The 22,912-nt window shown below is 40.5% G+C and overlaps 2 protein-coding genes and 1 pseudogene across 2 annotated transcripts; 1 reads left to right on the top strand and 2 right to left on the bottom strand.

Annotated features, from left to right (window-relative positions):
- Positions 1-470: 470 nt before the first annotated feature.
- On the bottom strand, positions 471-2,404 carry LOC125223962 (peptide-N4-(N-acetyl-beta-glucosaminyl)asparagine amidase A pseudogene; annotated as a pseudogene).
- A 7,754-nt stretch (positions 2,405-10,158) lies between these two features.
- On the top strand, positions 10,159-10,742 carry LOC148933319 (uncharacterized). Its single transcript, XM_089059819.1, has 2 exons — positions 10,159-10,414; positions 10,570-10,742. Exons 1-2 carry the CDS (start codon positions 10,159-10,161, stop codon positions 10,740-10,742), a joined length of 429 nt encoding a protein of 142 aa, XP_088915945.1.
- Positions 10,743-14,694: 3,952 nt separating this feature from the next.
- Positions 14,695-16,669, bottom strand: LOC125221182 (peptide-N4-(N-acetyl-beta-glucosaminyl)asparagine amidase A-like). Its single transcript, XM_048123307.2, has one exon. It carries the CDS (start codon positions 16,587-16,589, stop codon positions 14,820-14,822), a length of 1,770 nt encoding a protein of 589 aa, XP_047979264.1. The 5' UTR covers positions 16,590-16,669; the 3' UTR covers positions 14,695-14,819.
- Positions 16,670-22,912: the final 6,243 nt, after the last annotated feature.

Genomic DNA, 22,912 nt, shown 5'->3' with positions numbered 1-22,912 from the left:
GTCCCCCATAATTTGTCACCATTTGACCCAACATGGGTTTTAAGAAATGTAGTAGAAAGTGAGTTGTAAAAGTTAGTGGCACATGTGTCCTACTTTTATATATTTGTTTTATAATAAAATGTGAGTGTGAATGAGTTAGTGGAATGTGAGTTAGTATTTTTATATTGTAGAAATTTTTTAGTAATTGAAGTATTTAAATTGAATACTAGAATGGTGGGACCCTAGAGCTTGTCCTTGCGGAAGAGTACGGATGTGTGTGTTGTGCTCTTAGCTAAGTACAAGGAGTAAAAGTGGGTCCGGGACCACCTTCGTGCTCTTATTTAAGAGCATGGATGGGGATGCTCTAAGTACTTACTAAGTGAGTACTCCCTCCTCTGCTATTAGGAGTCTCATTCATGGTTGATACGGATTTTAAGAAATGTTAAGAAAAGTGGGTGGAAAAAAACAAATAGAGAGATTAAACAGAAAACTCCATGAAAGAAACTCTTAATAACTCGGAAATGCAAATCCAAATCCTACATTCATGCACCAAATAAACAAACGCAAAAAAACAAAAAAATAAATGCGAAAGACTCACAAATCATCAATCCATAAATAAACACAAGAAGCACTCTGAATTCATTCTAATCAGAGGATCGAGATCCAGAAACACCCATACCACCGCAGAGGAAATTCTCTGCGTCGCTCACCACGGCGCCTTCATTCGCCGATATCTTCCGATTATAGCAGCTGTGGCTATCCTGCACCGCGTAAGTCTGCGACGTGGCGCCGCTGCCGGAGACCACGTCGTGTCCCTGCACCAACATCCACCCTTTGCACTTCTGCTTGTTCTTCAATTGACTCTCGAAATGATCGATCTTCTTCTCCTCCTCATACGAAACCTCCAGATCCGTCGACATTTCGTAATTCCCCGCTTCAGATCTCGCCGCCGTCGCCGTTTTCAGCGTCAGCGGGTACTTTGAGTCCACGCTGGAGGTCGCCACCGTGCCGGAGGACGCCATCGAGATCTCGATCTGCTTCTGCACGGTCACCTCGTGCTCGACCTTCACGATCGTGCCGTTGCTCATGTAGCTGACCTCGTTGTCGAATTCCAGCTTCGTGATCGCGCGCGTGGTTAGGTTTCCGGCGCTCGAGTGCACCCACCCGGAGGATTCCGAATCCCTCTGCCCTACCGTTCTGAATTTGCCGTCTAGCTTCGCGAAGCTGGATTCGCGCTGGATGCGACAGTTAGGGTTTTTGTACTTGATCAGTCCGGCGGTGACGCGCACCGGGCCGTCGTCCAGCCAGAGGTGCAGATTGGCGTCGACGAGCCAGAAGGGGATCGATTCGGCGACTCCGAATCCGAAATTGTGCGGTTTGCCGTCGAGAAGCGTACCTAGAAACGGAGTGAGCTCGATTTCGTAGGAAGGTAGGTTGAAAGCGCCGATTGCGACGATTGGATCCCAAAACAGGGGGTTTATGCCGCCGGTGAAGACGACGGGAAAGGGGAGGACCGAATCGACGACATTGTCGTCGAGCTTGACGAGAACCTCGCGGTAGACGCCGTGGCCGCGCGTGATGTTTAATCCGTTTCTCTCGATGTAGTAATCGGGCGGGTTTGAGTACCAGAATTCGTCATCGCCGTGGGCGGAGACGTAGACCTCGATCACTGCTCTGTACGCGTTGCTAGGGATTTGAATCTCCCTGGAAACGGCGTCGTTCTCGCTCTGGATTCTGAACCAGAACCCTCCCTCTCCGGCGGCCGACACCGGGATGATCAAATCGGCGGGGATTTGGTCCAATTCGAGCGACGCAGTGGGGCGGCGGCTACTGAGTGGGGATTTTATGACGTTGTAGAAGAGGAAGGTGATGTTGACGTGGAAGATGCCGGTGTATGTGTCGTCGACGATGTTCTCGAGCATGACGGAGAGGGTGAGGTTGGAGAGGCGGAGGAGGGAGGAGTAGCGGGTGATGTCTTTGCGGAAGGTCCAGGAGATTCCTTGAGGGGTGGGCTCGGGGGTGCTGGTGCGGAGGAGCTCGGCGCCGGCGAGCCAGACGGCGGAGATGCGGTCGTATTGCGAGCCATTGGAGGCGCCGGAGAATTGGAGGACGGCGTTGGACCAGGTGCAGTCGAGGGGGGCAGAGTAGTTAGCGGCGGTGGGGGGGAGATTGTAGGTGTTGCCGAAGCTGTGGGTGAAGAGGGGGAGGCTGCAAGCAGGGGTCAGGGAGTCGTAGGGGAGGGGGCGGGAGACTTCGATTAGTGTTTGGGGTCGGGGAGAGGCGGAGCGGCGGGTCTTGGGGAACGGGTGGTGCTTGAACGGCGGGGGGGAGGCGTCGGAGAAAGGGAGGACGAGGAGGACTGAAACAAGGAGGATAGATAAATGCATTTTTTTTTCTGTTTTTTTTTGTTGCTGTGAAATTGAAGATGAGAAGAGTATTAATTCATTTTATATATAAGTGCATATAGCTATCCTTCTTTTTTCTTTCTATTTTTCTACTTTATTAGGATTCTATGCTTGAGACAAGATACATGATCGAGTGATATGAGACTTGTCCATCCTTAATTAACTGGTCGGCAGATCAGTATTTATTAAGATTCCATGCTTGGGACAAGAGATATGGTCGAGTGGCATGAGACTAATACATCCTTAATTAACTGGTAGGCAGATCGATGTGCCGATCTTGATAATTAAAATAAATAAATTATATTCTACGTTTGCATCACTCGCAAATTAGACGGCTTCACTTCCTTTCGATCACCGAGATATTTTCATTTAATAACATGTGTAGTATAATGTTTTACATAAAGTTTATATGTCCCTAGGGAGCAACGACCTTGTTTTACACTAAGAGCATCTCCAATGCAAATAGGTCAGCCATAGGCCAGTCACTCTCTCTCCCTGCCACGTCAGCAGTGTTGGAGTTTGTATACTAAAAGATGCTTCGAGCGTACATGCCTTTGTACAGTCAGCTTGTGCATGTATACGAGAAACGCCACGTCAACTTATTTACCTAATTATGAGAATAAATAATATAATATAATGGTTTATTATTGAAATATGATAAACAAGTCTAAGGCTTTTTACTAAAAAGGTCAAGTAGGGAAATTCGATGAATCTCCTCATGAGTTTTCCAGTAGGGGACTTGGCCAGATCTATTAAGAAGAAAAACGTATTCACAACCTAGATAGGCTTTGGCTACCTATTGGTACGGTTGCGGTGTTTGTGATAATTCTCTCTTACCTAAGAAGAGATTAGTAACACCGGTGTGGTAAAGCACTGAAAAGATCTAATCCGAAATGTATTCTTTATTGCTATCTATTGAAAGAATATATTTCAGAAAGTTTAGTATTTTCTAGTCTATGATATTAATATCAATATTGTTTATTCAATCAAACGCCACTTTGACTTATCAATATGTGAGAGTTTGTACGTAACTCAAGTTCATGATATCTTGGGTGGTAGTAATTGAATAACATGAAGGTATTGGAATATTATTTCATAGAATTCGCGTGCCCAGTGTGGTATGATTAAATCCCTAAAAGGGTGATCCCCAATGAGGTGTTTGAAAGAGGAATTTATTATTCAGAAATCTGCGCAGTTGGAATTTATTCCACGAATAATAAATAAAGTTTCAAACTAGAAAAACTCTTTGGAGAATTAATTTAATTCTAGTCACATAGCAGACAAAAGAATTAAATTGATGGATCAAGATAATCTTAAACGCGGGAAATATTATAAAATAAAATGGACCCAAGTTATTTGTAATTTGGTGATTTAAGTGGGAGTGCAATATTATTCTTTAGTGGAATAAAATAATATTCCATTGATAATATATTAAATCATGGGTCATTTGATTTAATTAGTAATTTATCTAATGGGTGAGCCCAACACTTAAGTCATTCCATGGATCCCCTTACTAGCCCAATAAGGTCCACTATAAATAATGAATGAAAGGGAAACCCTAGCAAACAATCCAAGACAACACAAAACCCTAACCCTAGCCTTGAAATCGGCGCCTCCTTCCTTCTCTATCTTGGTCTCGATTTTCGTGCCTGGCACGAGAGAGGATTAGGGTTTTGATTATTGTTCTTGATCTATCCTAATTCATAGGATTAGATCTAGACAATTTGGTGTTTGTATTGGGTTTCCCTAGATCCATTCAAAGTTATTTAATTGGTTTTCTAAGATCCGCCCACACGGATGGAGAATCAAGGACGAGGGAATAGTACGGAAGATTCGTGGTCGATAAACCAAGGATCTCCGGGTGGTGCAGCTAACAACGTCAATCCAACGATGGATTATGAGGTAACAATCGAATCTACATCAAATATGCATGATTATGTGTTTATTTGATGTTATATCTATAGATCTATGTAAATTGCATGAAATTGGAGTCGAATGCATAATCACCTAAATAGATCCGCATCTAGGACCTGTTTGGTTTTCGTGTCTTCCGCTGCGGTAGTCCCAACAAGCAGCACTAAAAATCAACCTGCCACATCAGATTTAGGCCAGCCATAGGCTAGCCGCAGTAAAAATAATTCAAAATATACTACATTTACGGAATTAAAATTATGATTAAATTACGGAATTTAATTTACGACACATATACGGGAAAATTCATTAATTGCATTAAAAAAAGGTACATAGATAAAAAAAATTACATAATACAGAAAAAAAACTAACGGCGTGCAATCCTCCGTGCCCACAACTCTTCAATTATATCCTTTTGGAGTTGAATATGAGCTTCCACTTGGCGCATGTCGGCAAATTCCTTGAGGCGGCCGGCTTCATCGAGAGGTACCCCACGTCGTATGCTAGGGGTGGCCGTTTCGTGGCTTGGACCAGCTTCATCGTCATTGGCCCAACTAGTCAGTTGTACGCCTTCGTCTTCAACGATCATGTTGTGCAGGATAATGCAGGCGTACATTATTTGGGAAACGCATCTGACATCCCACAAACGCGTTAGACCCTTAATTGCCGCCCATCGAGACTGGAGCACACCAAATGCGCGCTCCACGTCCTTGCGCGCCGACTCCTGTCGTTCCGCAAAGTAGGCCTTCCTTTCATCACTTGCGTGCCTGATCGTCTTCACAAAGACAGGCCACCTAGGGTATATCCCATCCGCCAAGTAGTAGCCCATATCATGACGGTTGCAGTTGGCCACAAATGAGACGGCTGGACCGACGCCCTGGCACTTCTCGTTGAAGAGGGGAGACGGGTTCAGGACGTTGAGGTCGTTGTTCGACCCGGCTACCCCAAAATACGCATGCCAGATCCACAGCCGGTAATCAGCTACGGCCTCGAGGATCATCGTGAGATTCCTTTACTTGTAGCCGGTCGTGTAGGCCCCATTCCAGGCAGTTGGACAGTTCTTCCACTCCCAATGCATACAATCTATGCTGCCTAACTTCCCGGGGAACCCATGCTTCTCCCCGTGCATCTGCATCAAATTCTGACAATCTTGGGGAGTAGGGATTCGAAGGTACTCCTCACCGAAAATGTTTATCACACCCTCACAGAAATACTTCAGACAATCCAGAGCAGTCGTCTCACCGATGTGGAGGAACTCATCCCACATGTCTGCCGCGCCTCCGTAGGCCAACTGCCTGATTGCCACCGTGCACTTTTGAATAGGGGTGTGGCCGGGTCTGCCAACCGCATCGTGCCTGAAGCGGAAACACAGATATCGACGCTCCAAAGCGTCAACGATACGCATAAACAACTCCCTGCGCATTCCAAAATGCCGCCGGAATATGTTTGCGGGAAACCGCGGGTTCTCTGAAAAGTAGTCGGCATACAGCCGCTGATGTGCAGCTACGTGATCCCGATCAATCACTACTCGGCGGTGGACAACCCGTGGAGGGCGAGGTATCGCCTGCTGTTCCACCCTACGCATGTACCGCTCCATCTCGCGGTTCATGTAGGCCTCCATAGCTTCGTTCATCCTCCGTTCGTACTTCTCAGCATCCCCACCACTACCACCACTGCTACTACCTGCGTTACTCATCGCTCGATGATGCTCTTGTACAAAAAGTTAGAGAGAGAGAAAACTCGTTAAAACAAGTGGTGCAAATGAAAATGAAACTAAAATCGCGTTTATATAGATTTTTAAAAAAAAAAAAAAAAAATTAAAATTCGGCGCTGGCCGATCGGGCCGCCACAATGGCGGCCAGCACATCAGCCAGCCACACGCGATTGGCTAGTCCTGGCCGGTTTTTTCGCCGATTTGGCGCTAGCCTGCTCCAATGGTTCGGCTAGCCGACCGGCTAGCCACGTGAATCGGCTAGCCGGCATTGGAGATGCTCTAACATCCAACAAATAGATTTTGTTAAATTTGGTTAGTGCGCCTGACTTTTAGTAGTACCAATGTTTGGTTGTAGTATGAAATTATCTCAAATGTTAAAACTCAAATTAGAGTAAGGAAATGACTTTAATAGGAACCCAAAATTTATTCCACTTTAGGATTTTAATAAATAAATATTTATTTTTGAGTTTACAACATAACATACCTAAATGAGAATAAAAAGTGAAGTGAATATAGAATATTCTTTTAGTCTTAAATTGGTGTAAATAGTTAAAGTAAATCTCTATTTATTATGATAATTATATTAAAATGAATTTAAGTTTGATGTAAATAGTTGGATTTGATTTTAGATAGAGATTAGTTTGGTATAAATATAAAAAATAAAATATTTGCTCAAAACTACAAATAGGACTGAAATAATATTATCAGTGATTATTGGGTAAATGTGATAAGAATATCACCGATCACTCTTTTTGTGTAATTGTTTCATTATAAGAGCATCCGCATCGCCGACTCGATGCGGGCTCGGTCTCGTCTTGACGAGACGAGCCAGCATCGAGCCAGCGCGACGTGTTCCGGCGAGGCTGACCTCGAGCTGGGGAGACGATGCGCACGCCCACGTGGCGCGCGCTGGAGCATTGCCCGACGCCCACTCGCCGGCCCGCGAGTGGGCGTCAGAATTATGACATAATAAAATTTTTTTTATAGATTCGAAAAATTCGAATTTAATAAAATAAAAAATAAAAATTTCAAACAGTCAAATGACCGTTGGGAACAAACGGTCGAATTTTTAATGTTTTTTTACTTTTATTATTCTATAAATATACTCCATACTCCATTCACCATTTTACACACAAACACTACTCTCAAATTGTTGAAAAAATGTCCGGCGATGGAAACTCCAGCGGCGGCGGCTCCAACAGGCGGCGCTCCGGCTGGTTCGACTTGAACTCGTTCGACGATTGGGCGAGCATGTACAACTGTTTGGGTACTCCTGGTTCGTCGCCGGGCACCCGAGGCTCGACCACCCCGCCGGCGTACCAAACACCACATTTTGATGTGGATGCATACTATCGTCCCTCCCCCCCAGAGGTACGGGCAATCGACGGGATTATCCCAAATTCTGGAGAATTTTTTGGCGCCTGAACGCAGTTTGCCCGACTGGCCAATAGGTGGAGGCTCCGGGTCCGGGTCCGGCAGGATCAGCCTCAGGCTCGGCGTCAATGCCGAGGAGGAAGAGGAGGAAGCGGAGGCAGAGGTTGTGGGAGACGGCACCCGTCATCCATACAACCAAGACGAGACGTTGGCTCTGTACGACGCTTGGATCAGCGTCTCGTACGATCCTGTCGTCGGGAATCAACAAACCCACAAGTGTTTTTGGCTAAAAGTCACCGAAGTTTACAACGCACGAAGGCCGAAGAATACCGTTGCCCGCGACGTGAGGATGCTCTGCAGTCATTGGTACCGATACGACAGAGATGTCAAAATTTTTTGCGCGATATACAGGGGAGAAGAAGCGAATTATCAGAGCGGAGCCAGTGGAGCCGACATTCTGAGAGCGGCGTTGCGGGTCTTCAAAGACGACGTCGGCAAAGATTTCAAGCTTGTCGATGTTTGGTCGCAAGTCCACCACCTTGAAAGGTGGGCTGGCGGTGTCGAGTCGGGCTCAAAACGCACGAAGCGCACGGCGCGTGACCACTACTCGTCTAGTGATGGCGGCGAAGGCAACACCTCACGTGAGGGCACGCCAACCGATGATGCAGGGGGGTCTTCTTCCGGTACACGACGTCGGCCGCAAGGGAACAAGGCGGCGAAGGCGGCTAGAGCGAGGGGGAGAGGGAGAGGGAGGGGCCGCGGCGAATCAAGCCAGACGGGCGAGGGCTCGGGCTCCGGCACAGGCATGGGCTCGCACACCCTAATGTCCATGTACCTGGTCGCCACGATGACGGACCATTCAAAAATGACTCCTGGCCAAGTTTCAGCCCATATGGCCAGAATTGAGTATATGAGAGCTCAACTTGGTATAGGTGCACCGCCGACTTCGGGGGATGATGATTCGCCGGCGGAGTAGTTTTTATAGTTTAATTTAAAGTATTTTAATTATGTATTTTTTTTTTATTTTTTAGGATTTTAAATTATGTATTTTTTTTAATTTTTTAGGCTTTTAAATTGTAATATTTATTTTATTTTACTGAAGTGTGTTTTTATTAATTGAATTTGTTGGAATTAAAAATAAAAAATGAAATTGAATGAATAGTTAAGAGATGGTTAAAAGATGGAGGGATGCAGGTGTTGTCTCTTAGTTAAGAGATGAGCTGAAAAGTACAGTGGGGCCCATGAATAGTGAAGAGATGAGACAATTAAAAGACGGATAAGAGATAGCGTTGCGGATGGCCTAATATGTATACAGGGAGTATATATTTCCATTATGATAAAGAACTTCGTTAAATCATTAGTTAGATTTGATCCTTGTTGTTCATTAAAAAGATCAACTATATTGCCAGTTTCTTTAATTTGAACAGCTCTTGGTGGTATTAATTTTTTTTTAATGCAATTGACAAAATCCAATATATAGTGCAATTAGCAGAACGTGAAGACCATCAATGATTTTGTACGCATGTACTACGTTTATTGGTGATATATAATTACTGAAGAGTAAAGATTAAATATATGTGGATCAGTTCTTTTTTAGAATAGATGACATAAATGGTTAAAATTGTTACTATACAAATAATTATCTTGACGTCAGCTCCTAATAAAATCTATAAAATCAAAAAATACCACCTAGGGCATTTTTAGAATTTACAAAAAAAGAATATTCGAATGAAAGATTATTTGAGCTACAACTGTTCAATAACTTTCTTTTAACATCATAACATGATTTTTTAAGTTTCAAAAGTTGAGAACGGTAGCATCAATATCAATTATAAACATGATCTCGAAGAATATGTTAGCTGGAAAATTCGATATGGAAAATAACAAAACACAGATGATGAAATTTTGAAGACTATTGATGTATAAACATGAAACATACATGTAGCTAGATGTGGAGAATTGGCGCAAATATGATGCGACAAAAATCTTGGAATAGATTATAGATCTCTTCCAAAATTGGAAGGACGAATTTGTTGGTCCCAATATTCATTTCATCTGTAGTGTGACTCGACTAATCGATTTTTTCCCACAGTGAAACCTCACATTTGAATTACAGTACTAGTCTACTAGATTGGTCGATTATAGAATCCAAGAGGGATCACTTTTTAATGGGGCGCTACCAACGTATTTAGAGTATCCACTATAGGAGAACCGCTCGTGGCTCTCCCGTGGCCCAGCCGCAGCTCCCTATAGTGAAAAGCATGGGCGGGCGTGGCGTGGCGGGGGGGGGGGGGGGGTGCCCACGAGAGCGCCACTCGTGTTGGCCTGGCCGCGGCGCTTGGGCGGGAGCCGCGGCTCTCCCTATTTTCATTTTTATTTTATTTTATTAATTCTATAAATATACCCATTTTTCCCAATTTTTTTACCCCATTCCAATTTCCACTCTTTTTCAATTTATCTCCAATTCTACTTTGGAAAAATGAGTTTCGACGACGAGTTTCAACAATTGGTCGATAGGGAGTTCGATGAACTCGTTCAAGAGGTGCAGCGGGAAGCAGACGAGGAGGAGGCGGCGGCGACGGTCGTTCTATCATCAGCGAATAATTCACCGTGACCATGTCGGGGCCGACCAGCGGTTGATGGAAGACTACTTTGGCAATAACCCCCGTTATCCGGCAGAGATTATCCGTCGCCGATTCAGAATGTCGCAACGGCTATTCATCCATATAACGACTACATTGGCGCAGCGGTACTCGTGCTTCACACTGCGCAGTGATGCTAGCGGCCGACCCGGGTTGTCGACATATCATAAGTGTACCGCTGCAATTAGGCAGCTTGCCTATGCCGGTCCCGCTGATATGCAACGAATACCTACAGTTGGGTGAAACAACTGCCCTAACGACGCCGAGACAGTTTTGTAATGGTATCCAGGACATCTTCGATGCAGAGTATCTACGGAAGCCAAATACCGATGAGTGCCAGAGATTGATAGATATGCACGGGAGAGTGCACCATTTGCCGAGGATGTTGGGCAACATCGATTGCATGCACTAGGAGTGGAGCAACTGCCCGGTTGCTTGGAAGAGGCAGTTTAAATCTGGATTCAAAGGGAAACACCCAACGATGATACTGGAAGCTGTTGCTGACTACCGATTGCGAATCTGGCATGTGATTTTGGTTTCGCAGGGTCGAACAACGACATCAACATACTGCATTCGTCTCATCTCTTCAATGACGAGTGTCAGGGTGAGGGTCTGACGGTCAGATTCGTGGCCAACGGGATGCAGTACAACATGACATACTATTTAGCTGATGAGATATACCCTCATTGGCCCGTGTTTGTCAAGACGATCCGGTAGCTGGTTGGGCCGAAACAAACCTGTTTCGCGGCAAAACAAGAGGGTGCTAGGAAGTATGTTGAGTGTGCTTTTGGTGTCCTCCGAACGCGATGGGCCATTCTACGGTGCCCGGTTCGACAATGGCACGAAAATGATGTCGCCTCCATCATGTTTGCATGTATCATATTGCACAATATGATAATAGATGGCGAAGGATATTCTGCAGAGCACTGGGCACCGGAAGAGGGTGCTAGTACAAGTCACAGTATTGCAACCGCCCCACTGCAGATAGGTGTACCGCGTAGTAATGCATTCTTGATCCAACGGTTCACCGATATGCGGAGGGAAACATCACATACGACACTGAAGGCTGATTTGGTCGAAGAGGTCTGGAATCGTAGGGGAGGAGGGGGCAGAGCGTGATATGCGTTCGCGGTGTAGTTTATGTAATGCCGATAATTTTTGTTGTATAATTTTACCCTTTCTATAATACAACGAATATTTGGTTTTAATTTTTGTTTTTATTAAATTATGTATTTTTTTATAATTATTATAGTGCAATAATTTTTATTGTAGTTAAATTAAAATATACACAAAATGAAAAAAATAAATTATTTGGTGGCTTGGGCATGCCCACTATAGTGTAAAATATGGGTGTTGGTGGCCCGACCACGATTTTGTGGCTTGACCCGGCCAACTATAGTGAACACCCTTACGGACAGAGGATGATGGAGCCTTGATTTTGATGTTAAAAGAATTAAGTCTATGGAGTGTTTTTCGATGTGGTATCACACAATTATGATGTGTGTGTTAGGAGCCACAAAACAAAAATAAAATAATGAAAATAAATAAATAGATAGTCAATTATCCAAACTATATACTCCCTCCATTCCATAGTAATAGATGCATTTCATTTTCTATGCTCAGTTTTAAAAAAATGATATTAAATAGTTAAAGTAGAGAGAGAGTAAAGTAATAGAGATAATAAGTCAAAATTATTTCGCTTTCATCACAAGTCCATTTTACTTCAGTACAAATATGGAGGATTTAATTTCATTTCAAAATATTTACTTCATTCCAGTAGTTTTTTACTTCATTTCAGTAGGATAATACTTCATTCCAGTACATATTGGTGGTTTCGCCGTCGCGTACCGGTCATTCTCTCTGGAATGTCTATCACCGCCGTCATGGTGCTCTCTGGCCGCTGCTGTGAATCGACACCATGTACACCAGTGTCGTGATCGGTCTTGTCTTCATTCGTTCTCTCGCAGGAGTCGACATATGGAGACGTCAAGGCCATCCCGTCAACGTTGTGACAGTCCCGAAATCCCAGTTGTGACAACAAAATGAAGTGATAGCCTAATTGAATGGAGTAATAAGCACATGAAATGATGTAATAAACTATTTGAATGAAGTATGTGTAGAAGCATTTGAAGTTCTATTGGAATTAAGTAAAAACCTTGTCCAATGAAGTAATAATGTTTTTTAATGAAGTAATAAACCTACTAGAATGAATGATATTTTTTTAAGTGAATAAAGTAAAAGTCCAGTCCAATAAATTCGAATAAAGCATGTGTTGAATCATTTCAAAATCTACTTGAAGTAAGTAAAAACATACTGCAGTATTTATTTTCAAGGTATTACGTACCAGAATGAAGTAATGAACCTACTAGTATGAAGTAAAAACCTATTGGAATGAAGTAAAAACCTCCTAATATGTTATGATGACTTAATTGCCATGGGATGAAGTAAAATGGGCATGTAATGAAGACCGAAATAATTTACACATCAACGGATCTCATAAAAAAAACTAGATCTAATGACCTAATTTGGTCTCTAGTTTAGTCTTTAAAAGTAGTTCGACATTGATCACAACTCTTTCATTAATTATGCAAATATTTTTTATTGTACTAACTAAGAATTGTAAAGTTTGAGACACATATAATGAGTAATACTCCTCCCTTCGTTGCTATTAAATACTCCTTCCGTCCCACTTTAGAAGTCCCGGTTTACCATTTTTGGATGTCCCACTTTAGGAGTCCCGGTTGGAATATTCCATAATTGGTAATAGGCTCCACATTCCACCCACATTTTTCCACTCACATTTTATTATAAAATTAATATATAAAAGTAGGACTCACATTCCACTATCTTTTTTCACCAACTTTCCTTTACATTTCTTAATACCCGTGCCGAACTCAACCGGGACTCCTAAAGTGAGACGGAGGGAGTATCTCATTTCTTTCTATCACAAGATTTTATAAATGTTAAGAAAAATGAGTCGAAAAAAGATAATAGAATATGAGTCTCAATTGTATGTAATAATTTCAAATGAAATGTAAGTTAAATGAGTTGGTGGAATATTAGGCCCATTACCTTTTATAGTAAAAATGAACTGAGACTCTTATTTGCGGATGAACTGAAATGGAAAAACGAGATTAATAATCACAGGCGGTGGGAGTATTAGAAATTATGTAAATATTTACTCTTATCAACGCACATGTGGGCAACATTGTTTGTGTCGATATACCAACTACATTGGTTCTCTATGTGGTTGACTTCTTTTGTGACCACATCTGTTAGGTCACCTTCGTCTTACTCGCCAATTCTCTATGTGGTTGACTTCTTTTGTGACCACATCTGTTAGGTCACCTTCGTCTTACTCGCCAAAGTTCTCTTCGACAACGTTGACAGTCGACTTCTTCTTCTTTGACTTGTTGTAGTCCTCGTACACATGGTCAGAATCGCCACAAATGGTAGTAGTCACCTTCAAACATTCTTGTCGACTTCTTCTATTTATCTTTATCTTGCGGTTGGACGAGCACATTTGTTGAAGGTACCACATCACTCCAATAGGTTGTCCTTTGCATCGAACGAGTGAGGGCCCTTGGCATTTTGGTAATTTTTTGCACGCCCGACTCACTGCGTAGCTTCTTGATTAGATCGTCAAAAGTCATCTTCTTTCACTTGTGCTTGAGATAACTCTTAAAGTGTTTCCAATTGGGGCATTTTCTCTATAATCTACTCAATATTTGATGTAACAAACAAAAAATACTACTCTCACTATCTCACGGTAAGTGAGACACTTCTTTTTAAGCACGAGTTTTAAGAAAGTGAAACTCCATACATCCGCCATCACTTGTAACTAGTTTCTTTTGCGGTCTGTTTGCCAATAGTTGTCACACTTATTACTTTTGTTAATTGACTCCACATTACACTAACTCATTTTACTCACATTTTATCATTATAAAACTAGTAATATATAAATGTAGGACCCATATGTACTAACTTTTTTTCACTCACTTTTCTTTACACCTTTTAAAACACGAGATAGATCAATTTGTGACACTTAATGGCAGACGAAGGAAATGTTAAATACTTAAATTGGAGTATTGGGACGAAGGGAGAATGTGGAAAAAATGTTCTGCTACTTAAACGACTTTGTTTAATACGTTTAGTCAATCATGTATGTATGTGTGAACGCCTTTAATTTTACATATGTATGCACTATGCACCATGTCAATAAATTCAGACACGTAACGTGCTGATAATTTTCACTGTGAAAGAATTAAAGAAAAATGTCGAAGTTATAGTATAATTAGCAGTTTGTGAAGTTGTGAGATTGACCAAAAATTAACCAAACTTAATTATTTTTTTGAATAACTTTTTTCATTAAAATATGATTTTTTTATGAACAACAATTTTTTTAAAAATATCAATTTTAATAAGAATACAATGTGATTTATTTATAAGAAGAACAACAAATTTTATTTATAAGGAGTAATTAATAACGTATTTTTAAATACATGAATTTTGTAATTTTAGGGTTAGGAAAAGAAGGCTACACAAGCTTCTGTTACTCCGTAGCTCCTTTTTTTGAATTAGCTGATTTAATTATTACTAGTAGGAGTATTTGTTTGTTATATAGAAAATTCAATATTCTTACAATGCATGTGCATGGGTGATAGGAAAATTAGAAAGCACATCCATTGATAAATTAAAACTAGTGTCACCACCCACCCCAAGAGGTGAAGTTATTGAAGATCCACATACCATAAAAGTGGATGAACATGAAGCTATGTTGAATTTGTTGTAAATTTACGAAGAAGAGGTGGCTGTGTGCCCACACACGATGCTGTGCGTGTCATTCTTAACGGCCCCGCCATCCGCCAATACATGCCGCGCGTAGCATCCATGCCCGTCCTTGGCGTAGAAGCTCTGCGAAGTCGCCGCCGCCCCTGACAATATCTCGCACTCCCTCACAAACATCCACCCCCTGCTCTTCTGCCTGTTCTCCGATTCGCTCCTCAGCCCGCCGCTCCCCTTCTTCTCCTCCTTCATCGCGTGCTCCACCTCCGCCGCGATCCAGTACGTCTCATTCTCCGATCCCGGCATCACCGTCGCCCTCACCTGCAGCGGATACCTCCTCTCTCTAGTCATCTCCGCTACGGAATGCCCTGCGTCTGACTTCACGCGCACCTCATCCACCGCCCTCACCGACTGCTTCACTCTCACCTTCCTCCCGCCGTGCTTCAGCACTAGCTTGCTCGAGAATTCCACCTTCCCGTACACGTGCGTTGTTAAATTTCCGGCGCTGGAGTTCACCCACCCTGACGCCTCCCTCTTTGTCTCCCCTTCCACCTTGAATTTTCCGTCCAGATCGTGGAATTTCGACTCGCGTTCTAGGCGGATCCGTGGATCGCTGTACTCGATCGGCCCGGCGGAGACGCTATCTCCACTGCTGTCGATCCAGAGATGCAGATTTGCGTCGATTAGCCAATAGGAAAGCGCATCGGCTACCTCTAGTCCTAGGGAATGCAGATTGTTCCCCTTTTCGAGCATAATCCCTAAATACGGCGTCAATTCGATCTCGTATGACGGGAAATCGAATGCTCCGATTGAAACCAGAGGCTGCCAGAACAGAGGATTGATTCCTCCGCCGTAGATCACCGGGAAAGGAATCACTGATCCGACCACGTTGTCGTTGAGTTTCACGGCGACTTCTCGGTACGAGCCGTGGCCTCTGTTAGTCGGGAGGTTATTGATTTCCAGGTAGTAATCCGGTGGATTTGAGTACCAAAACTCGTCTCTGTCATGAGAGGAAACGTAGATCTCGATCACGGCTCTGTATGTGTTGGAGGGAATTTGAATGTTTCTCAAAACTGAATCCGATCCGTTGTCGATTCTGAACCAGTGGCCTTCGTCTCCCGGCGAAGAGATCGGCACGATCAAATCCGCCGGATTTTGATTCAATTCGAGAGATTCAGAGCTCTTTTGAGGCCGGATCAGTGTTAACGGGGCGGTGACGGCGTGATCGGTTTTGTTGACGTCGTAGTAGAGGAAGGTGACGTTGACGTTGTAGGTGTCGTTGGTGACGTGGCCGACGAGGCTGTAGAGCGCGACGGAGAGGGTGAGGTTGGAGCTGCGGAGGAGGGAGGCGTAGCGGGTGACGTCCTTGCGGAAGTTCCAGAAGATTCCCTCGGGGGTGGGCTCGGGGGTGCTGGAGCGGGCGATCTCCGCGTCGGCTAGCCAGACCGCGGCAATGCGGCCGCGGTGGGAGCCGTTGGAGGCGGCGGAGAAGTGGAGGACGGCGTTGGACCAGGAGCAGTTTGTTGGGGAGGAGTAGGTGGCGTTGGCGGTGGGGGCGGTGAAGGTGTGGGAGAGGAGGGGAAGGATGCATGAGGGGGTGAGGGAGTCGAAGGGGAGGGGGCGGGTGACTTCGATGTATTGTTGGGGCGGGGCGGGGGCGGACTTGGCGCGGTGGAGGTGGGTGGTTTCCGAGAGGTGGAACGGCAGCGACGAGGCGGCGGAGAAGGGAAGGATTAGGGTGAGTGAGAGGAGGAGGAGGTGGTGGAGAGGAGGATGCATGGTGGTTGAGATGAGAGAGTTTGGAGGAAGGGAAAATGGATGAGATTTATGACTTGGTTTTTTCTTGTCAGTTTTTATAGACCGAGACTCACAATACTTTTGCTTGGATGAAAATTTAGCACCATATAAAAAGATTCAATTTTGTTCATAACAAAATCGGACAACTGATCCACGTGTAATTTATGTATACTTTTGTTTGGCCATAGTTTTGAATCGAAAACATAAGATCAGATTAATACTCACTCGTGAAGAAATTTTCAATGCACAAAATTTGGTCTGTAGCCTTTTGCTGCAAATTGAAATTGCATGAAACAACAATACTACACTGATATCTGTAGTTACAGAAACTTCAATTAAAATGGCAATGAAATTTACTGGATATAATCCGGTGAATTTTATTTTATTTTTATTTTTAACCTTTTGGAGGTAAGCCTACCGATGTTATTAGTTTTTGTAATCGAATTCCAGCTTGCAGGCACAAGGTAAACAGGCACCGACACGAGCCCTTCCTTGATCGCGTTGTAGATGTCCTTACTTTGAAATTAGACAACGGATTTCCAAGGAAAGCTTTAGTCCCGATAGAATTCAATTAGTCCGAATTGAAAATTTAGCATGCCTCCCATATACTACAGGATTGTTATGAAAATGTACTGAAAATTTTCTAACTACTTAATTCTCTAATTTTATTAGTTTAACCTTAAATTTGATAAGATTTTGTTATAGGTTTTTTAGATGCGTTTTGATTGTTTATAGGGAAGTTTTAATACCTTTTCATCTCTGTGATGAATATTTTATTGATTGTTTTATAGTAGAAAATATTTGAGGAAAAAATGTGTTCAATAAAATTGAAATAAACTTATTTGGACATCTAAGACAAGATGAAGTATCTTGATTGACATGCACACGTGACACGTCTTATATTTTCAATGAAGTAAACTTGAGTTGTCATACTTTATAAAAAAAAATTCCTCCTCTAACTTGACTAACCTTTAGTATTTAAAAGAACCCACAGACAATAAAACAAAGACCAAAATTTATATAAATTGATTCGATTGACATCTCAAAATTTAAAAGTATTGATAGATGAAATTATAAATATACTTCATGGCTTCATTCTTTTCAAGAGTCAAGACTCAGGTTTCAAAATCACTTGTCAATTTGCAACGACTTCAAAAAAAAAACTTATAATTACCTTAGATTTATCCAAAAAATTCTTTCACCTATAGTAAAATGAGTACATATAATATTAAATTTGTTTATCACATGAAATCACATGGCACAATTTGTATAATACTCCTAGTATTAGAAAATATAAGAAATAAAAAAAAATTAAAGATAAAATAAGAACGTACAAGCTTATCAATGCATAGTAACATTGATTTGTAGTAGTATAAATTTATGTGGCCCTTAAGTGGGAGTCCATATTTGCTAACTGTAACCAGGCCAATATCTAGTAGTTCGTTGCATTTTGTGTTTGGCCCAAAATGAGAGCCCGGTGCCGCGTGTTGGCTAATGTGCGGCGGGCTGAGGGCATGTGGATATCTGTGTGTGTGGTGGGCTGAGGGCATGTGGATATCTGTGTGATAATGAAGTAAGCTTGCCTCTTCCCTTTCTATGATACTCCCTCCGTTCTCTCATAGTTGAGGCGGAACTTTTCGGTACGAAGTTTAAAAAATGAATGTTGAGTGGGTTAAATAAATAGATAAAAAAGTAAGAAAGAGAAAAAGGTAAAGAGAATAAAGTAAAAAGTGAATAAAGTAGAGAGAATAAAGTAAGAGAGAGTAAAGTAAGAAAGATGAAAAAGTTACTATATATGGAAATGACTCAACTATGAGGGAACTTCCCGAAATAGAAAAATGACTCAACTATGAAGGAACGGAGGGAGTACATGTGTAATAGGAAAGCAACACAAGTTTCTTTCCCTACATCTATGTTTATCTGTTCTAGTAAAGATGTGCTTGAATATATGCATGCTGATGTTGGTGTTGGTTTAGCTTTTGTTACTACTCATATGCTCTTATTTCTTGTCCATTGTAGATGAATTTCAAGAAAGGCTTGGGTGTTTCTTAGAAAACATAAATCAAATTGATTTTGAGAAATTAAAAAAATGGATGTGTTTGATTGAAAGCCAAACATGAAAATGGATTAAAATTGTGAGAACTGGTAATGGTTTGGATTTCTACAACTCTCAACTGAGGTACTTGTTTTTTGTAACCCTTAACTGAATTACTTGTGTGTCAGTTTATGATTAAGAGTCATAAAACTATCCCCTATTCACCACAACAAAATGATGTTGCAGAGAGAATGAACAGAACTTTGTTGGAAAGAGTTAGATGTCTTCTTTCTATAAGTGGTCTGTCAAAAAAGTTTTCGGATGAAGCTATTAATATTGCTACCTATGTGATTAATAGATCTCCCTCTACCCCTTTAAAAGGAAAAATTACCCGAATATGTTTTAGTGGAAAACATGTTAGCCTTTCACACCTAAGGATTTTTATACATAAAAAACCTCAAAAACTTGAGCCTAAGTCGAAGAAATGTGTTTTCTTGGGATATCCTGAAGGTGTAAAGGGCTATAGGGGGTGGCTTAGGGATAAACCTAGATTCAAGGTCACCGGTAGAGATGTTATTTTTAATAAATCTGAATTTTTCCGCCTTACTAAATCTCTGATTTCTAAATCCAACAATGACTCCAAAAGGTAGAGGTTGCCCCAAGTGAGGTGAAGGGTTATGTGACTCATGACCTGATCCAAATTGAAAATGCTTTTGAAAATGAGTATGAGTCTAAGTCTGAGTCTGATTCTAAATTTGATGTTGGTCAAACTGAGCATGATAATGTACCTGATATTGTCCCTGAGAATGTGGCTGAAGGAGTAGATGCTCATGTGGGCATTGTTGAATCTGATAATAAGCTTGATAATTATCTGTTGTTCACGGACAAACCAAAGAGAATTATAATCAAACCAAAGAGGTTTGGTGATATGACAACGGTATTGACCCTACCTTTCAATGTTCATGAATCTGATGGGAATGAACATAATCCTATAAGCAGCCCTGCAATCTAATGTTTTATTCAAAATGACTCTTAGCCATGGAGGATGGAATGAGATCACTTGTGTTGAATAATACTTGGATATTGGTCTTGAACCTAAGGATTGTTCTATTGTTGAGTACAATTGGATCTACAAGCTGGAGCAGAAAATTGATGGCCTAAATTAAAGGTCAAAACTTGTTGCAAAAAGACTTGACTCAACAAGAGAGAAGTGGAGATTGAGGAATGGGGAGATGGAGAGTGCTTTACAATTGGTAATGTGTTGGAACACTTATTTATTTCCTTATTTCTCTTCATTTGTATTGTAAACTTTCTATATGGAGTAATATTTTCGTGTATTTATGAGATTTGAGAATTTGAGAAGTTGGAATTTGTGTGTAAGAGATTTTTATTTGGAAATACATTAGCGATTTTGGGTGAAGATTATATAGTTACTGTTTGAATTTGTGCTTTTTTCATTTAGGGAGTAGTTATTGTGTAATAATTTCTTACATATATTTTAATTACTAGTACTATATTTTAACAACTTATTTGCATTAACTCTAGAATATCACAATATGTATATAATAATTATTTAAATCGTGATATTTAATCAAATTATGGTTAGTATAATAAGATTTGAAATCAGAATAAAATATTTTGTATACAAATAAGATAATTAAGATAAATTGAAAATTTCTGATTTAATATTTTGATTGCAAACATTACGAGACTAACTAAAACTTGATTAAAAATCCTGAATTATATTTTATATATAATCATACTAATTATATAATTTGGAATTATGATGTTTTATGTCTTTAATATTTTATAAATTTGTGAAAGAAGTAGGAAATGTAAAATATCTGAAATAAAAAAATTGAGTGGCGCAGAAAATCTAATATGTTAATCTTTATAATTGATGATTCTATGCTTTACATATATCACAACAGCATTAATGGACATTTGTCTCATTAAATAAAATTTAGTAATAACAAAATAAAATAAGTATTTCATGAGCACAGATTTGGATTGAATATAAGATATAATCAACGAAAGTACAAAATCCAGTCCGAATACAATAATTTTGGTCATACGCATATAATTTGAGTCCACATTAATCTAAAAATATTTTGTTGTAACTCTTCTTATTGGTTAGTAAAATCATAAAATCAACCCTTATAAATACTCCAAGCATTATAGCCAAAGTCGTCCCACCTACACTCATAAATCAAGTCTGCTCCCAACATCTCATTTCTCAACTACGATGGCTCAATACGGATTCAACGAAGTTGGCGTCACCAGCGACCAAAAGGACAGCAAGACATCCATTTCCAACACCGGAAAAGTTGAGCAGAAAAAATCCGAGCCGGTGAACATTCCTGGGTCGTCGAGCAAGGCACGTGTGGGAGAGTATTATGAGAAGGGAAATGAGGGATTGCCCCCTCACGAGTATTTGGCGAAGACGAGAGGGGCGTCGCCTTCGGTGCATGAAGGGAAGGGGCGGACTCTCAAGGGCAGGGATTTGAGCAATGTAAGGGATGCTGTCTGGAAACAGGCAGGCTTTCAAGATTAAACTCAATAGTAATTATATATAGTAATAGTACCACATATATAATATCACTTAATGTGTGCATACTTGTATAGTATTGTTTTGGAAAGTGGGGGATTTCAATCTTACCTTTTGATTTTTGGTAAATGGTGAAGTTTTCTGCCATCTTCTTCCATATATATAGTAGCTTCATTAGAGGTATTATATTATAGTGTGTTTTTCGGACTAGTATTCATATATATTTTTTTAATTTCTTGAATAGTGTGTATGCTTAATGTATGGATTACTTTAATTCCTAATTAAAGGAGGCATTATATATTACTTCCGATTGAGTTGGGGAAAGAGATTGGAAGACCCGGAGAATGAAGATAAAATGTTGTGTATTTATAGAGTGGAAAATAGAAAAAAAATTTAAAAATAAAATAAAAAGTTAAGAAAATTAAAATCATAATTCGGAGACCTGTAATAGGACTATAGGCCGGACAATGATCGTCTGCCTGTAGTCCACTAAGGTAAGGACGTGGGCATGGGACGCGCCATCGTCCACCCACCTGCAGTGGCAGCCGATGGAGCGGGCGATACATATGACAAACTATTATCCGCCACATTGTGGATGCCTTCAGTTCTGTTTAGCAAACACTTCAACACAAGCAAATGCAATCACATGAAAGACATCCAAGAATAACATGATTTTACTACCCTAACATAATTAATTGGAAAAGTATATTCATCGAATGATTTGGTTGTCGGGGTTTTAACTAAGAGGTCTAAGGTTCAACCCTCAACAAGAACATTTCCACTCTTTACTTTTTTATTTTACCAATTCATATTTCTTCTTATTATCAAAATAATACCTTGCCATTCTTATTTTTTTTATTTTATCAATTCATATTTCTTCTTATTATCAAAATAATACCTTTAAATACTTTATGAAATATAAACTCTTACTAAATTACATATATTATATTGTTATATTTATTCTTTACTTAAAATCATTTTTAATCTTCTGTTAATATTTTTTTTTTTTATCTCAATGTACTTATAATTTGTGACATGCATCTTATTCTTTATGTAACAAAATAAATATTTTAAATATTTTTGAAATCTAAATATTTACTATTCTACTTACACTTTTGATTATAATATTTACAATAATTTATATTTTTAAATGAATAATACTCCATCCGTCCACAAAAAATAGAGCACAACTACCATTATTGGTTGTCCACAAAAAATAGAGCACATTCATTTATGGAAAGTTTTCAACAAATAATAACCCTACACATCATTCCACTACCACTACTTCTCACTTACTTTTTCTCCTTCTCTTTTACTTTTTTTCCATTCTCTCTTACTTTACCAATTCTACATTAAAACTCGTGCCATACACAAATTGCTCTATTTTTTTTGGACGAAGGGAGTATATATTTGCAAGTTAATGCATGTTTATATTTGATTAACAAAGCTAGTGCTACTTAAATATTAATATAATACTTATTATTTATTTATTAGGAGTATTAAAAATAATATTAATTTTATTATTATTTAAAATATTAAATTCCATCCGCCATTTCCGAGGTCTGGATCTGCCACTATTTTGAGATATAATGAGTAATAGTATTGTTAGTTTTCGATTACAATTATGCGTTTTTTTTTCTTTTTTAGTATTTTCTTCGTCCCAAAGAAGATGGCTTATTTCTTGAGTGACATGAGATTTTATGTGTTGAATGGAAAAACTAA

The sequence above is a fragment of the Salvia hispanica genome, chromosome 1 (assembly GCF_029641045.1).
Source record: "Salvia hispanica isolate PSC_SH4W2 chromosome 1, Shi_PSC_v1, whole genome shotgun sequence".
NCBI lineage: Eukaryota > Viridiplantae > Streptophyta > Magnoliopsida > Lamiales > Lamiaceae > Salvia > Salvia hispanica.
The sequence above is the reverse complement of the archived record's forward strand: the minus strand, read 5'-3'. Positions and strand labels throughout refer to the sequence as shown.

Excerpts from the sequence above, each read along its gene's own strand:
- LOC148933319 (XM_089059819.1), top strand. The coding sequence starts at position 10,159 with ATGCTAGCGGCCGACCCGGGTTGTCGACATATCATAAGTGTACCGCTG. Across the intron at positions 10,415-10,569 it reads CCATTTGCCGAGGATGTTGG|GGTCGAACAACGACATCAAC; the intron begins GCAACATCGATT and ends TTGGTTTCGCAG.
- LOC125221182 (XM_048123307.2), bottom strand. The coding sequence starts at position 16,589 with ATGCATCCTCCTCTCCACCACCTCCTCCTCCTCTCACTCACCCTAATC.